Source organism: Haliaeetus leucocephalus, unplaced genomic scaffold (assembly GCF_000737465.1).
Source record: "Haliaeetus leucocephalus isolate CR32 unplaced genomic scaffold, Haliaeetus_leucocephalus-4.0 Scaffold153, whole genome shotgun sequence".
NCBI classification, from domain to species: Eukaryota; Metazoa; Chordata; class Aves; order Accipitriformes; family Accipitridae; genus Haliaeetus; species Haliaeetus leucocephalus.
Genome location: NW_010972589.1, coordinates 1,863,201 through 1,881,072, shown reverse-complemented (window position 1 = coordinate 1,881,072; position 17,872 = coordinate 1,863,201). Strand labels below are relative to the sequence as shown.

At 40.6% G+C, this 17,872-nt stretch overlaps 1 protein-coding gene across 1 annotated transcript in view; it reads right to left on the bottom strand.

The window, feature by feature from the left end:
* The window catches only part of MYRIP (myosin VIIA and Rab interacting protein), a 221,933-nt gene that overhangs the window by 122,897 nt on the left and 81,164 nt on the right, over positions 1-17,872 (bottom strand). The window contains exon 2 of the mRNA XM_010562060.1: positions 1,971-2,192. Within this exon, the coding sequence (XP_010560362.1) occupies positions 1,971-2,192 (222 nt within the window). The remainder of the gene's footprint in view (positions 1-1,970; positions 2,193-17,872) is intronic.

Here is a 17,872-nt window from a genome sequence, read left to right as displayed (position 1 = left end):
AGCTAAACCAAGAACCACCTCCACTACTTGTGCTATCTTATTAAAGGAAAAAATAAAAGACATAAGAAAAGGAGCTGGGGAGGGGCAGGAGAGCACAGTCAATGCTCCATGTAAGATATTAGTCACTGAGAACGCAACAGGAACTCACAACAGACTGTAGTGTTTCCCCCTGTATTTTTTCCTGGAAGAAACACTGACTGATAGTTAAAAACACACACCCCCCCCAAACCAAACCAAACCACCTCAGCAGCCCCTAAGGAATGCTAGCCCCTGCTTTCTGAACAGGGATTTGTTAAGTCGCACAGTCCAATCAATAAACCAGATCATAGAATGATTAGCAGCAGTGTTAGTTAACTTATTCACTGAAAAATAACTCAAACTGGGTCTCAGGTCTTATAAATAAAGGAAATGTTTATAACTGAGTTACAGGTGGGTGACTGTGAGGTCTGCACAGGATTGTGGGAAAAGCACTGACTTCAAGGGTCAGAAGTAGCATTTTCATAATACAGCTACAGATTTTCCTTCTGAAATTAAATTCTTCTGAGACTGTTTTTGTGGGGTCAGCAAAAAGTATTTTAAGTGCAGTTCATCAGCATCCACAAACCTGGCCACCTATTCTGCTGCCTGTATGGGTGAACTCAGGAGAAGTGGAAGAAAGAGGCGTAGTATGAAATGGTTGAATGACTAAAGTAGAAACAAGCACTGGCTCCACCGCTGTCTGTGTTGCTGGAAAAGATACTCCTGTTGTTCTTCTGCCTCCTCACTTCGGGAAAGGGGGTATGGTAGGTTTTCCAAGGTAAAAGGCAGAGAAGGAGCAGGTGCCCTGGAGAATACAGTCTCCTTTGGGTTCAAAGGCTGGCATTTGGAAACACGGCATCATCTGTCTTGGATCCCTATGATTTCAAGGCCCTGTGTCAAAGGACACACACTTCATTCACAGGTACTATGTGAAAGCTTAAATTTCAAGTAGGTCTTGGATTGGAAACAAGTGGGAGCAATGAGTCTTTGGTGAGCACAGGAATATCATGCAGCTTTGGAAAGGGACTTGGCTCTTGTCTTCACCCTGTGTTCTCCACTAAAAGGAAAGATGAAGAATAAACAGCCATCTTTGTCACATTTGCTCAGCTGCTTTAGTCACCAATGTTCGAAATTAAACTACGAGGAATTGAGTTATTTCATTCACCCTTCTTGTCTGAGTAAAAAGGCCTTGGTCAGTGCTACGTCACCACAGCTAAGGCTGCTTTAGGAACCTGGCCTGCAATGCAGACAAGACGGACTATCACAGTCACCATCCAAGTAACAGCCCCTTTGCTGCTGTTACTTGTTTGCTTGCATTCACTTTGTTTTTCTCATGCTATCTTTAAATGTTGTGGCTCTGCTAGCCTCAAAAGGGTGAAATAGTAAATCCCTGATACCCTCTGCAAATAGCAGCCTGGCAGAATATTCTTAACAGATGTTAAGAATTATAACAGGTTGCGTCGCTATTTTCTCTGGGTATTTGCCAAAGGAAGCCCAAAGCATCCCCACCAATAAACTGGCATTTAGAAAAGCACTCCAAAACACAGTCACAGCTGGATGATCTATTCAGCAATATTCTTCTTTCCACTCCCCACCCATCAGTGGGATTTGCTGCAAAATGATTAACTGCCTTACCACCATCTGTGCTCAGGTTCCATTCGTAACCCAGGCATTTCAGGATCCCAGCCCTGCTCAAGCTAAGTCCAATTACTGCTTGTTGATTCATCAGTCCACCTATGCAAGCCTAGAAAACGCAACAGGTAACCAAACACTCTCGGAACAAATTAACCTCTACAAAAACCAGGCACATCACACCTCAGGAACCAAGCAATCCCTACGTAAATAGGTACTTCGTGTTCTATTCCACCAGCGTTAACTCCTGACAGATACAAGGAAAAGCTCAGGTCAGGCCACAGCTGCTTTACACAGGTTGCTGAACAACAAGCCTTTACCTTGCTTGCTGGCAGACGCTGCAAATCCAAGCCTTCTCCTTCTTCTGGTAAGAACTGCAGCTCTTGCAGATGTTGTACTTGCAGTCTTGGCACTGTCGCTTGCTGTTGATAAGAAATGTGAAAGGGGAACAGCAGCGAATACAGCAGTGCTCATTGAACTTCTGCTGCTTGGAAAGGATGCTGCACTTGTTACCCTCTTCATCCAACTTCTGCTTCATTTCACTGGAACAAAAGCACAAGAACAAAAAATATAGACAAAATTTCAATGAGAAATCTCCCCTTTGCTTTTCTCCTCTTCCCACATTTTCAAGTTATACTCTTCAAATAACTTTTGCAGCTGTGAAATAAATGTCAGAAATGCATATTCTAAATCCAGAATTGGGAAGCAAAAACCCCTATGTTCCCTGGAGTCACCCATGGCCAGTCCGTTTAAAACCTCTGAGTCATGAGCCAGGACAAACAATCTCCCTTCACTCAGCTCCAGTGAGACAACCTTCAGGAGAGCTGCTGCTCCAGGTACTCCAGCTGTGCAAAGCCATAGCATCATTTGAGAATTCAAGGCTGCTTTCAGAACACTTTACAAATAAAAAAATCAGTCTATGAAAGTCAAAAGGCTTGGTGCACAGCAATAAAAAAATCCTACTGATCAACGAAAACAAAAAGTGCTAAGTTTGCTTTGTTCTGACCCATGGGATCATATTATTCATAATAGCTCCAATTTGTCAAGGAAGGTTAATCACATAGTTCATTTCAGAGACATTTGGGTGTTTTACTACTTAGGACCAACACTAAGCCAACCGCCAACTGTTCATGAAAGTGTTTGCAGACCCCCTAAAGTTTTCTGTATTCCAGCAGAAGAGCACTTTTATTAAGAAAAATAAAACAAATTGTGTGTGTGTGGTATTCAGTAATTTGCTATCTCTCATTTTACAGTGTTTTTGATATTTTACAAATTAGGTAATACATTCCACAATAAGAGTAACAAAAAATATCCAGAAGGAACATTTGTGTAAGTAGACAAGTCTGCAAACTCATCACACAGTTTTTGTCATGTACCACTAGGATATACATTAAGAGAAAAAAAAAATATCAGGATTCATGAAGAACATGTTAAATATAAGCTTATAGAACAGTGTGTACGTACATATATTGATTCTTCCCATTTCTCAGAATTAGTGGTGGCTACCGTACTATTTCTGATTGCTGGTAAGAACCACTAATAAGACTAAAGTAACACAAAAGTCTAAACAAAATTTAAAGATACCACAAAAGATAGACTAAGTTGCAGGAAGACAGAGTCATGACATGCTGACTTACACTTAAATTAATGCTTAAATATCTTGCTACAGGAAAAAAATAATATGCTTATTGCATACTTATTCAGGGACTCAACCAAGATAATCTATAAGCATCACTATGAGCCAAGTCTGGAATGTTAAAAAAAACCCTAGCATTACTGGGCTATACATCTTCTTATTTGCCATTTCTGTCTCAGACTCATAACTCAAAATAAAAACAGCCTATTCTATGAAAGTCTGACAGGTCAATTCTAAACCTCAAGTCTAAAAGGCAATTAAGGCAGTGATCTAAAGGATGGGATTTTTGAACTTGCACATACCATATTTAACCATACTCCCAACATGCACCTTTTATAAATTTAAAACTTCAAAACAATGTATGTTTCTGCTGTTTGTCCCCTGTACAAATGTTTGGCTATCTTAGACCAGCTGCTCAAACCCAAGTAAATACTCTTTGGAATTTCAAGTAAATAATCTTTCTTTATGATTTTTGTCCAGGTGGCAAAACTTACTTGGTTTTCCACATTTTTACAGAATGTTAAAGGTGAAAAAGGTAAGAGATTATCATGTAAGAGAGGAAATGTCTGAATTATGCAAGTCAAACTGGCTTCCTCGTGTAAACAGATTAAATGGGATGGTTAGACTAGTTTGTCTTATCTCCATTACTCCCTTCTACGGTGGTACCACATGGACAATCTTTCTATGGGAACAGGAGGGGAAGTGAGCTGTTCCCCATGTCGCTCCTCCATCCACTGCACATATCCTGCTGCACAGCAATGGAGTGAGACAGAGAAATGCCTCTGAAGAGGAGGTCAGGTGGGAACCCTGGGTCCCAGGAGAGAAGCTGGTGAGGGCTATATGATACCAGGAGGATTTCTGGCATGGAGAGGAAGTGTCAGCAGCCCGAGATTTTGCAATCTTTGCTTCAGGCTGGAGACCCGAGGCAGCAGATGCTGGCCTCCCTGTAAGATGAGAACAGCTAAGGACTCCAGGCCGGGAAAGGCAGTGAAAGAAGACATTTTTGTCCTCATGCAGCTCTATTATCTCCCAGAATTAGCAACACTGGTATTTGGTAGTATCAGCCTGCACACTCAACATTGGCATGCTCAATGGCATTTTGAACCCTCATTAGGGCTCTTACACACAATAGCAAGATAAACCACAGAAGCAAAGCCACCTATTAAAGTGCCACAATAATGCTCACACAATATAAAAACAGGCAGTTTCATTCACAACAGAGCTGATAAAGCCTGATACCCAGAACACGCTGAGCACACACTGAAGCTTTTTCATCAGTACAGGCATTAATTACATCTCTCTCCACTATCTCGCTGCCAACATTCATTACAGTGGTAGAACCTTAATATCATTAAGGCATCTGCCTCACTGTTAAAAAGGACTAAAATTGGCCAACGGGTTCCAAAAGTCAATAGGATAGGGTGGGACAGGCTGGCAGAGAGCGAGCGAGCATGACAGAAAAAGCCTCATTTCCACAGGAAACCAGGCAGAACAGAAAAGAAAGCAATGCACATCCCTCTGACAGCTGTAACAAATTAAGGTGCTCATGTGCCACCTGCCAAAGGCTATTCTAGTTTCTATTAGGACTCAAATGGCAAAAGAGACTGTCAACAGGATTTGTCAGTTGAAGCCAAAAGGCTACTCTCCCCACTCTTTCCTTGGAACTAAAACATGAGCTTCATACGAAGGCAAAGTGCTGCACAACACTGGTAGGCAACTCAACCTGCCTGGTGTGAGGAAAATTGCATAGTCAAATGGAAAAGTAGGCTCTGATTTACTCCTAGCAATACTGAGAAAACCTCACTTGCATGTGACTTCACCTGGATGATTACTGTGAACAGGATGATTAATGTGAGCTCCAGTCTCAACACACTAAGAAAGTTTGTAGCACTGGAATTCAGGAGGTAGGAGTTGAAGTTCGAGACATCCTGAGTTTGAAAAGCTCAGACTTTACCTTCAGGATGTTCAAATGGCTTGGTGCAAGAAGACTGTAACAATGGTCTAACAAAAGGAAAGCAGTCAACAACACTGATCCTCTCATGCAGTGAAACTCACTTCCAAAGGCATGACAGCCACCTGTGCAGGAACTGACTTCTAAGAGGCAGGTTGAACCACAGAGCCCTCACAAACATTCCCCTTTCCTCCCCATGCAACACTGTTCCCTCAACTAAACACGGATGAGGGGGAGGGGACAGAGAAAAGAGGGAGAATGTATGCGCTTACTTCCCCCAGCATTACTTCCCCAAGGAGGGAACGTAATGTATTTATAGGTGTATTTATCTAATATGTGTGCAAATAAAACAAGCAACAAAAAAAGATTCTGCACAAAAAATTTCCCTTTTGGGGAAAGGACGGAAGAGTGGGAACCACAAATAACAGAATTTATTCACATAACTTAAATCACAACTGATGGTGTTCAGCTATTACAGTTATATGTAACACAGTAATAGGAATCTATGGAGAAGAGAATTCCTGCTGTTTGAATGAATCTCAGATCGGATTTCATTTTCTTTCTCGAGTGGCTGCATTTCACCAATTGCCTATAAATACAAAAGAAGCAAAGAATACTCAATAGATACCCAACAGTTGCAAAGACTAATTTTCTCAAAGAACATTTTATTGAACTGTAAGTTCCAAAACATACAGATGCATATTTAGATTTTTCCAGAGGCTTGTATTAACTAACCTGTGACAGTCTGCATAGTAAATATTTAACTAATTTCAGGCAATGTTTTGGGTGATAGACTTCTGGCACATAATCCCACACAAAGTCAGGTTAGGAATACTTTCTAGCATACTGCATTGGATGTAGGTTTTGCTATTATATTCTGAGGGTGAACAGTCATCTTCCCCTCTTCCCCTGCTATGTTTTTTGCCCCCCCCCCCCCCTTTTTTTTATAATTTAAATATTTTCATTCTCATGGTTTATTTCTTTTTAGTGTCTTAAAGGATTTAACTGAATTTGTGAGAAGTACGGTATTCTGCTTTGCCGGTTTGTACAGTGGTTTACAAATGTTATGGTAGGTTAGGTATCATGTTATGCTGAAGACAGGTACTACACAGCACATTACAAGGGAGGATGCTGTTGAAACGTGGCTGGCGAGTTATGTAGACATGCAGCATGCCTCATTGCATGACTGCTCTTCAACAGCTGGGCAATTGGCAGCCCCTTTTGTTTCTACAAATAACATTGCTTCAGACTTGTAAATGTAGGATGAAGCCTGGCAAACCGAAACTACAGGATTGTTTTCTTTGCTCTTCACTGCCACTGATTTAGAGAGATTTGTCCAAAGTCACCAGCTTTTTACATACTTCATTTTATCTGCTGTACAACAGCAGTAACAGTAAAAGTCGCAGTGACAATAATAAACTTGTCTTATATAAATAAATATATACAGAACACCTTTACAGCATCTTTCATTTAGTGACCATATATAGTCCTCTCCACTGCTGTATTATTGTAAGCAACCTATTTACAACTAATATTCACAACAAATGACCCTCAAACTCTTTTTTTACCACAAGGCCTGACTGCCTTATCTAGCAAAAATTCTGTTTCAAGTTACTTGTACAGTATACAGCTAACTGAATTCCTACTTATTAGCAAGTATGATAGGATTTATTTGGTGCAGGACTGTAATACTGAATGCTCTTTTTGTGCTCTGGACAGGCCTGTTCTAGTGGGATTCAACAGGACCAAGGCATTTTCCCTGTGTGATTGCAAAGGCCTCAGCTTCAAAAACAGGCTGGCAGGTTCAAACATAATTCTTCAACATTTGCCTGAACAATGCCTTCTCCACTAATAAATTTCTTTAAAACAATTGCTTATTGTATATAATTGCACCTCCTGAATACAGAAATACAAGCTTGCTTGAGAAAAGCCTTTCTGCTTTTTTTCCAAATCTCCTTTTATAAAAGTTAGCTCTTTTTTTTTTTTTTTTTTATTTCTACTGGCACTGTGCTAAGGATGCTTGTTTCTGTGAGCTACAGTTTGATACTCACAAAGCTCAACAGCTGTAATTATTCTATATTTTAATAAGTGAAACAAATTGTAGACAGCCCTGTATGCTTCTCCCCAAGAAACATTACTGTGATTACATACTCAAGGGCTGGGGGCAGGTGGAGCTATCATCTCAAACTGCAATGTCAACAGTAACATACACGTCGGCAACTTACCGTAGTAAGGTAATACTGTGAGATTTAAAAAAAGCTGGAAAGAAGCCTATTATGTGTTTGAGAAAGGGGTTAAAAAAGTAATTGCTACATGCATAAGGATGGTCAAACTCCAAGCCTGTCTGCTGGGGACAGCAGTGGGAGGGAGTTCATAAAACAGCAGGTCTGAAGGCCATGGTCTTACAACATAAATATATACTACAACATAAAGCTAAGAAAACCCACCTGTTTTCCGTATAACAAGGAGAACAGTCCCTGGTGGAAACCTGACAGTTGGCTTGATTCACCCAGTGATTTGTGTAGCAGAGCTACCATACCTTTTTTTCTCCAAGAGATCAGCAGTTGAAACGTTTGCCTGGGATGCAGATTAACTTAGGTCTCTGCTCTATTCGAAGGAGACTTAACATCCTCACTACCACCAACTTAGACATCAGGTTGAATGGCGTCCTTGGGCGTTGTTCCTCATCTTTGGTAAGACCACCATAAAGTTATCTATAAATATTCATTGGAGCACAGGGCAAGACAGGAGCATAACCAAGCAGCCAAGGCACTCACAAGGCTGGGACACCTTGCTTCAGTCTTGCCTTAAGAAACATTTAGGTATTGCACAGGCAGCAGTACATCACCGATGGTTAGCACACTGCTCTGGGAGGTGGGAGATGAGGTGAGGGTGTGCCCAGTGGGTTTTGTTCAAGAGTCCAGTTTTGGGAAGATTCTCCTATTACTCTGTGAAAGTAGCCGCACACAGAGGCATTTATGGGAAAGCAATGGGACCACTACCACTGGCAGCAGTAGAGACAGTCCTTCGGAAAGGATGCAACATGTATTAGCTACAATGCAGCACACCAAGCTCCAAGACAGAGTCTGTATAAGCAAGTCTGTCTGCCAGGCTCCCCAAAACCCAGCTCTCTGCTCTTCTCTGAGGGAACATCTTCAACTGTAGCCAGCTTACTCTCGCCTCACACCAGTCTCCACTTCAGACTGGCACCTGCCAGTTTAAAGGCAAAGCCCAGCTGGTGCAGTTCCCATTTGCTCTGTTGCTTTCTTGGGTGATGGACAAATACAATTTCTCCTACTGTTCAACCACCTTTTACCTTCCCCAATGGAGACTAGAGGTTAAAACTATTCTAGTTGCCTGCACAGGAAAAAGAGGGAAATGGAGGGACAATGTTCCTAGGAGTTAAAAAAAAAATTAAAAAAATTCCCCATTTCCTTCACATTACTCCTTCCTGCTGAAGAGAGGAGCAACGCTTTGACCACAAGTTATCAAAGACAGGTAGAAACTTTCTCTTTCAGTATTACAGATGAGGGCTTCTGTTTCCTGTCCTCTTAATTCAAATTACATCTATTTCATAAAATAAGCTACCTTTTATCCACCTGGCATTGGAGCCTTTTGTCGTCAAAGACTAGTGAGCAGGTGGCATACACTGCAAAGTGCTTTTCTTAGGGGAGCAGTGTTCTGCTCAGCTGTGTAACTGGTTGACTCTCTTCTCTGCATTTGTTTGCACTATCTCACCTCTCAGACTTGATTCAGAGCAGTCCATGAAGATCACCAATTTGTCTTAAAACTGGTTTTAATCTTAGTTTGACCACTGTTAAGAGCCTTAAAACATTTTTTTCCCCTCCAAAGAAGAGAAGCCTTCAGACAGTCTTCTGGCCAGGCACCCTTCATAGTCACCTACATGTACAAACTACTGATGTTACTGATTTGTTATTGATTTGTTATTGGTTAGAATTAATCATATTCAATTTTAATAGGAATATAGAATTATAAGAAATATTTTAGCAAAAACTATATATCTATTGCATTTTACACATTTAACCAACAACCAACAGCTGCTGTGAAATCCTCTGTATAGCCCTGTACCAGGGCTGGAGGAATTGGTTAAAATTATCTAGAAGGAACATTTAGAACTTAGATAACAAGCTTAAGATTTAAGATAATTTGGATATAGTGTTTATTTGTAGGAGTATATTATAACCTAGAAGAATGTATAAGATGTCAGAATTTCAAATTAATGGGAACTGAGAAGAGTCAAATGAAGCAACTTGTAGTTATCTGCCAAGAAACAGTTAGTTACCTGCCAAGGACCAAACTGCGCAGAATCACCTAAAGAAGGTCAAGAAGCGGACAAGTGAGGAAGACTATGAAAGACCACCAGAGACCTTCAATGTGCCTGCGTAAAGGACATTTACATATGCTAATAACTTCCCAGAAATCTAATGAATATGCATAACATTTCTCAGAAACCTAATGAATATGAATAAGTTCAATATAAGGTGTATGATTTTGGTGTTCAGGTGTGCGTGGTTCGTGAGAGGACTCACCCGCGCACCCAGCCGTCAATAAAGAAGTGTCTGCTTATCTACACTAAATTGGTGTTGATAAGTTCTTTATACCGAGTCTTCCGGCAACACTGAGACATTTTGCTTAGCACCAGATCTGGATTTCTACATAGTCTGGGGAGCAGGTGAACAAGTTCTGATGTGCCTGCTCCTAGCCTTTGAGAGAAGCCATTTTCACCCACTGCACCTTGTGTTTTTCCACTCCCACAGTCAGTCCAAGCCGGTCTGTTGGGATGGGAGCTTCCTTGGGATAGAGAGATCAGCTGAAAATCCAAGTTCCACCAATGCTCTCTAAGCGACTATATTGGAGGACAAAGGGCTTTTCCTATTCAGAGGCTAAAGTGTACACAGTATTCCCACCTCTGCTCTCCTTAGACCTGCCAGATGTGCAGCAGATGCTGGGGTGGGCATAAAGCTCCTTTAATCTGTCCAGAACCTGACAGTCTCTTACTCCTTGGCTATTAGCACAATGAGAAGGAGTCACAGCTTGACTGTGACTGAAATTTCTCCCCCATTCACATGTTTTCAGTTTGATGTTCAAGGTCCCAGACTGTGATTACTGAAGTTGTTCTCACCTCTGCCCTTGCATCCTCCCTCCTTCTCACAATCCCCCAACCCCCAGAAGCGGACCAAGCAGATTAGCGCAATGCTGCCAAATTTAGGGGAAACACTCACTGAAAGTTTTACAGCCCCTCTCCGATCCTTGCCCAGGGGTTAACTAGCCAGAACTGCCAAGGAATGCTGCTCAGCATTTTATCCCTTCCATGTTCTCTATGCCATAAAACGTGGCACAGTGCAAACAGTGATGAAGCTATCCCTATCTTTTCCCTGCTATATACAGTAAGATCCAAATTCTCCCAGCAGGCATATGCCTCCATCATTATTTACTCTCTAAGGGTTCAGCGCTCATTTCTTCTAGCTGCCTCTTCTCAGGCAGTTTATTCTTCTCCATCAGGATGGGCATCTAACACAAGTCTCTAGTCCCAGGCAGTGCTACACCATCACCACACATGCCTTTTGCTTCTCTTACGTCTTTGCTAAGTTGTCCCTAGTGAAACTCTACTTGCTCTCTTTAAAAAAGTAGAGTACAGGGTAGTACTATATCCCTTTGCAGCAAATGCCAAGTTAATTCATGATCTTAAAATGATGGACTTTTTTTTAGGCTTTTATCAACACAGTCACAATTGTGCCTCGTGCTATATTTAACACTTAGTACGTCTATTAGTATTCTACACATTGCTGGTGCTGTCAAAAAGCCATGCTAGTACACATGCAAACACACTGCTTGTAGCTGGGGAGCCTTCAAGGAACGCACATCACTTTAATCTGTGCAGAGGGATATCGATCCAGCAGCAGTAGCTGCCTTTCAGGGAGGATTAGACAGCAGGAAGTGCACCATAAATGGGTGTGTGTGTGTAACATCAAAACCAACCCAGAGCAAAACACAAAGTCTTCAAGGGGAGATAGGGGGATGGGACACATCAGCATTCAAGCCCCAAGAGGCTTATAAATAGTTATGAGTAAATCACTTGTATAAAAAATCAGGAAGATGAATATTTCACAGTCCAATTACTCCAACTGCAGTTGCATTCTTTTTTCTAAGATCCTACTAGCATTTCTAAGGGTTTTTTTTTCTCTTCAGCTTTTCATTTCTATAAAATTAAACTCCTATAAAATTAGTGGGTATTCCTATCAAATCTCGTTTTTTTATTTTTCTTTCCTTCTATTTTCAAAAATAGGAGCAAATACTGATGGTGCTGCATATATGCTAACTGATGATCTCATCCCATTAAATTCTTTATTATTGTTGTCGGTCTTGCCCTTCTGTTGTTTAACTCAAAAGGCCTACAACGACATCCTGTTGCCCTTAAAAATCAATGTTAGCCATTCAGCGACTATTGTGGATTCAGACCGAACACTACGTCCATAGCACACACCATGTGGCTACCAATGGTATGAACCCTGTCAAGGAAACAGTACCAGAATTGGACATATGAAGGGTGAGCTGACTGGCATGCAACTTCAGTGCCATCAGAGGTCTCATAGGACAGCAAAGTATTTAGGAGCTTAGGGTAACTTACTTTTATGTTAGTTAAGGTTAAGTGAGATACAAGAATAAAACTCTGTTTTAATATTGTTTTAAATAAGCCTTTGCATCAACAATGTGGAGACTAAATGGACTCCATGTTACCCTACTGACATACCCCATCTGCCTCAACTGATGTTCCTTGAAGTTGAATAAATTCACACTAAAAGACAGATGTATACCCTACCTTTTAAAGATACAGATATCCTTCTACAACCTGAGACAGCACTATTAAAAAAAAATAAATTAAAAAAAATCAGTTACCTGCATAAAAAAAAGTAACACAGATTCTGGGGACAATCTCTTTCTAAAAATAAAGAAATCCAGCACAGTGGAAACACTGTTGTTGTTGGGTTGTTTTTGTTTTTTTTTTTTTAGATTTGCAAACACTTCTGATAATGGGAACAGAATTGCATTGACACCCTCATATTTCTTATTAAATACCATAAAATAAATGTTGTGAAGAGCAACCTGTGGAAGCTTTGTGCTAATCACAGTTGAACCAGTTAAACTGCTGATCAAACCAGAAAAATGCCAACATACTCAACACTTAACCTTTGTCTAAAAACCATGTATCAGGCACTGATTTTTGCTAGAGGGAGAACAGATTCAGTTAGCACCAAGGTAAGTTGTGGTTCACTTGCCCCAGACCAGTACCTTGCTTGTCATACCAGGCTCTATCCTAATCTATTAAGAATTTCATGCTCAGGTGAAGCCGTTGAACAAAATGAATGATTGCTGCTTTATTATTCTATTGACACCATGCTAGTGACTCTTAAGGGAAGTTTCTTTTTCTGTTGCTGGCATAAGCACTGTCAATCAGTGTCTATCATCAGTTGGAACTGGCTGACATGTCAGAGTGTAGATAAATGAAATAAATATATTGGTATTATTTTAAATTCCTCCTTCTCACTTTGTAAACCTGTAAATTGTCAGAAGAAATTGTATTTAACCCCATTTTCTTTTGTCATGTTGGGTATCACAGGAGCACAGACTGTGCACTACGTTTAACTGATAGGCCTTGAAATCTTCTGTGGGCAAGTGTGGAGTAGTGAGGGAGAAGCAGGTCTTGAATTATGAGCAGATATTCTGGGGAGCCCTGGCGACATCTGAAATCTCCACATAAAAGCTGAAACGATCTTTTCCAGGAAGCAGTGCTGCAAGTACAGACTTTGCCCTCCCATTCTAATACTGCCACATGGAGCACATGAAAATAAATCTGGGTTTTAACATACTCCCCCCCCCCTTTCTCATCTGCCCTCCTATTTCAGTTAGAGACTGCTCTGCAGCCAGGTAGGGTGTTCTGAAATGAAATACTTCACCAGTATTGGGGACAAGCACTTCTGCTGTGGGTGCAGGACCTTCTGGTTAAATCCTGGGTTTTAGTTATCCATTGAGAAGGGCCAAAAGGTGTGCTTCCATATTGGACATCAACTGCAAGTGACGATAAGCTAAAAAGTTTTCTCCCTTTATCACTGTTACATCCACACTGAACCACTGATCATTACTATCTGAGCCTACGCGTCCAGCTAGTTTTCATTCACTTTATAACTTCACCTGTATATGCCACAACCCTGCAATGTGACTACAAAATGGTAAGCTTCGATTATTATTTAGATTAGCATTTTGTGACACCTTCCTCTTAGATGACAAACATGTAATACTTTATGTTGTACTACCCTATCAAACATCCTAGCAAAACACCATTACAGTTTTACCACCTTTCTTATATGCCTTCCCTGATTTTTTACTTCACACATTTGATAGTGATTTATAGTTATATAAACATTTGCTACATTCCCCTCTATCTCATTTCCTCTCAATAAATGTCATTTTGCTCTCCCTGAAGCATATTTCTCACTGCCTGTTTGGTATCTTTCTATAACTAGTATGTCAACGTTTCTTGCCTCTTTTTTAGCTAATTATAGTAGAATTTTATTTTATCTTTCAATGTCCTTTCTAAATAATTTCCAGAAATATCAAGAAGTCTATAGAATTGCACTGAATCAACAGCATTGATAACTACTTACCACAAATAGTTTATTTGACCTGATAAAACTCCACAACCTAACAGCTTTCTATTCCCTACCATCTACTGAGGGTTATCCCACATATTAAGCAGCCAAAGTGTAGTTCTAAAAGTCTCTCTGATGTGTTATTTCTGTATCAGTCAGTCTCTATTTACCACTTTGCAGCTCAGAATAGTGCATTTTGTCACATATTTAATCTTGTCTTTTTTCTCTTTGTTGTACCACGTGGAAAAAAAAAAAGTTTAACAGAATTAATTCTTGGGTGCGTCTAATTTTAAAGGGACAAAAACTGAATTCCTGGCCATATTGACCAACTTCTTTTGAGTATTTCATTGTGCATTCATGATCAGTAGAGGAAAGCAAAGTATTCCTCAAATGCTGGTACACTTGTAGCATTTACCTGCACTCCCCCCTCCCATTTGTCACACTCTGTTCCTCTCCCCATGCGTCTCTCACTGGCGAATTTCACGTTTCTCCTATCAGGTCCTGACTTGCAGTACAAGTCATCTGAAGTTAATGACCTTTTTTATCCCTTTTGGTTGTACCTGAAAAATGATAAATACAGACAAGCACTCTTAAGAATAAAATATTGTTCAATTCAAACAGACCAAAAATATTTAGTGAAAATATTTTTTAAATGTACGTACTCTTCCATCATGCTTATGTGCAATGCATTCTTTGCATCACTGGTGGCATCAGTGAGTCTACCTTTCTTAGGAATCCAATTTTATGCCTGTATCAACTTGAAAAAGTTTCCTTTAAGAATAGAAACACTCCTACTATATTAAACAGTTCCTTCTCCCAGTGCTCCTTTCACAGTGCCGTCTGGCTTGACCTTATAAAACCCAATTCATAGCCTCGCTAGTGTACAGCAGGAGAGTAACTCAGACATTGGCTCTGAAAATCTCTGAAGTATTCACTATGAGTCATTCTTCCCTCCTCTTGGCTGGACTTCCAGCAACACAGACCTACAAAGATTTGCACTAGAATCAGTGTTGTTACTTGACCCTTCCCCACAGAACAGGCAGCAGAATGAACAAGAGCAGGCAGTAGAATAAACAGGAGAGCTTGCTAAGGAAGCAGGTTTCACAGCCTGACAAGTCATTAGCGTCAGAGGACTGTGGGTGTGTTGTTAGAAAAAACAGCACAAAGACGTTCATCCCACTTTGCATACAGACGAGATGAGTAATGCTTCATACACAAAGACCTTCTCTGACTGATGAGGTTGGCTTTGAAATTTGGCTGTCCTGACCACTGCCTTCCCAGGAGAGTGGCTGCCACTCCAGAACCCAGGTGGGAGGGGAACACTGGGAAAGCCATGTCCTCCGCAAGCATGGGGAATGCAACAGAGACAAATCCGTACCGCGTCCTCCCACACCAACATCCACTGAGTATTTCGCTACTTCCTGCAACAGCTGTGGGAGCCCTAATGGACCACAAGAAGAAAGCAGAAGGTGTTACCAAATGCTCTAGGGCTATCCTGGTTACAGGGGGATTGTTTCAGGTGAAACTCCTATATAATCCTAGGAAGCATGCCAGGCTTATACTGCCTAAGATGACAAAAGATAGACAGACAGAAAGACAGACAGACAGTAAAACCTCAAAGCAAGAGGTTCCCGCTAACTTGGTCTCAGAGTAATTCCTTGACAACTGCAGCACTTAACTGTATTTTCAACAGGTCCACACGTGCATAGCTCCTAAAGTCCACTTCCCTAGTCCAGCTCGTCTTCATGCTGCCCATGCTCGTAACACACAGTAAAAACTGTTCTTAGATACTCCAGATAGACTCTGCAATTTGAGTAGCTTAAATATTGCAAGCCCTGCAATTCCAAACAATCCACATAATGTGTCACAAAATAGCAGCTCGATATTTTTAGTAAATTTAAGCCTATAAACAATGATTTTCTGAAGTACCGAAATTGTTTGCAATTTCCATATAGGTTTTGTTTTAAAGACAAAGAAGCTTAAAATTACCACATACCTCTATTGTACACAAAAAAGTATTTTGGCAGACAAAAGAATCTGTTTTCACAGAATGTGTTTTATATTTAACATGATATGTTACCCTGGTATGTTTTGTATCAACAATATTAACACCTTCTGGAAGCACTATCATATCCCTCATTACAAACCAGACAAATCTCTGCAAAGGGGCAAGAAAATATCGACAGCACCTACATCTCCCCATTCAAACACACATACTTCAGGTAGTCCTTCAAAAGGTATTGGCATATGCTATTGCTATAGTAACAGCAGTATTTAATAAAGACACAATCTTCATTTAACACTGTTACAATACTTCTGATATCTCACAATTAATGTTCTTAAATTAATCCAGAAGCTTTTTATTATAGGAATGTTTCTGCAAATTTAATAACATACTCATATTTTAACATATAAAGGAATATACAGCAATGGAATGAAAGGAAATCACTAAGCAACCACAAAAAATATAAAAACTAGTAGTTTGAGGTTTATTTAGAAAAAAACGGCCTTTATTTTGTAGCTGTGACTACAAGTGCAGCTATTTAGCTTTACCATGTGTACGTGTGTGAGCATGCATGCGTACACATATAAACAAACTGCATTATTCAATATCCCTTGCAAGTAAAGGCTGGGAATCTCACCCACCAAGTACTTGCCATATCCCACCCCCATGGAAACATAGTACTAAGGACTGTCCTTGAAAAGAAAATTCAGCCATAGAAGAGGAAACACAGCCAGGTTACCAGACTAGTGGGATATTAAGGAACTGGTGCTAAATTAAAGTCCTCTTATAGAGCTGTAGGAGCAGCTGCACATGTATCCCAGTAATTCTTCCTCAGCCCTTGACAGTATGCCTCACCCAGGACACAGGCGGCTATATACAGTGAACTTTCCCAGAGGGAAAGAAGGATGCAGCGGAACATCAGAAACCTGCCTTTGTCATTCCTCCTCTTTGTCCATGTGTGCTTTCTGCTTCTTCCCAATTAGGTATCTATCAATCTGAAGTACAGCGAATGTACTTCAGTAGGATACTTTTGGTGAATAGCAAAACAATTGAAATAACCCAGAAGCTTTTGAAAAACGGAAATTCACCTAATTCAACAACTAGAATTCAGAAAGATGATTAGGTGGTGAACATTTGGCAAAGACAGACTGGCTCTTCAATGTTCTTCACCATTTTTAAAAGGAGGCGTTTTGAATTTTTAAAATGTCGAGTTTTGTTCTGACTTTTTCCTAATAAAAGAGTTGCAAATACTATTATTCAGTTCTTCTGTGGATAGTGCCATTCAGATATCAGATGCCTTTCTTCTCTTCTCTCCCTCATGCATTTTCTCTCTTCAAAAGCAGCAGACAGAAGAGATCGCCCTCGTGGCGAGCTTAAGGCACAGTCAGACCCCAGACTTGGTTCATGTACTTTGCGCAGACCCTCTGGCTATGTCTGAATTTGCAGATAATTCAGCACACCGAGAGCAGATCAGTAGACTGAACTAAACAGTGCTGAAGGCCTATACCTACACATTACGTGGTTCAGCAGCTTTGCTTCAGGGAAGACACTCTGATTCCCTGGACAAAACATTCCCATGTTGCACACAGTTTGAACCTGTCTCAATACGTGAGTCATTGGTTCAGAGACATTGGCTTAGTTTCCTCTAGAAGGAATCTAGCTTGTGCACACCAAAACCAACCTGTGACGTAAACCATGGCATAATAAATGAGGATGTAGTAGGTTTGCTCCTGCTCTGAACTGAAACGCTAGCATAAATGCAGTCATAGACAACTAGAGGTGTCTCTCTCAACATAGGTACCTGGAGCAGGTAATTTTGCATTAACAGGTCTATAACAGCCTTGTCTACAGAGTTTGGAAAACAATTCCAATACCTGCAACATATGTGGCTCACATGCGGTGAAGTCTTACACGTTTCTACATCTATCTTGCTGACAGTTAACAGAGAGGCACAATGCTGA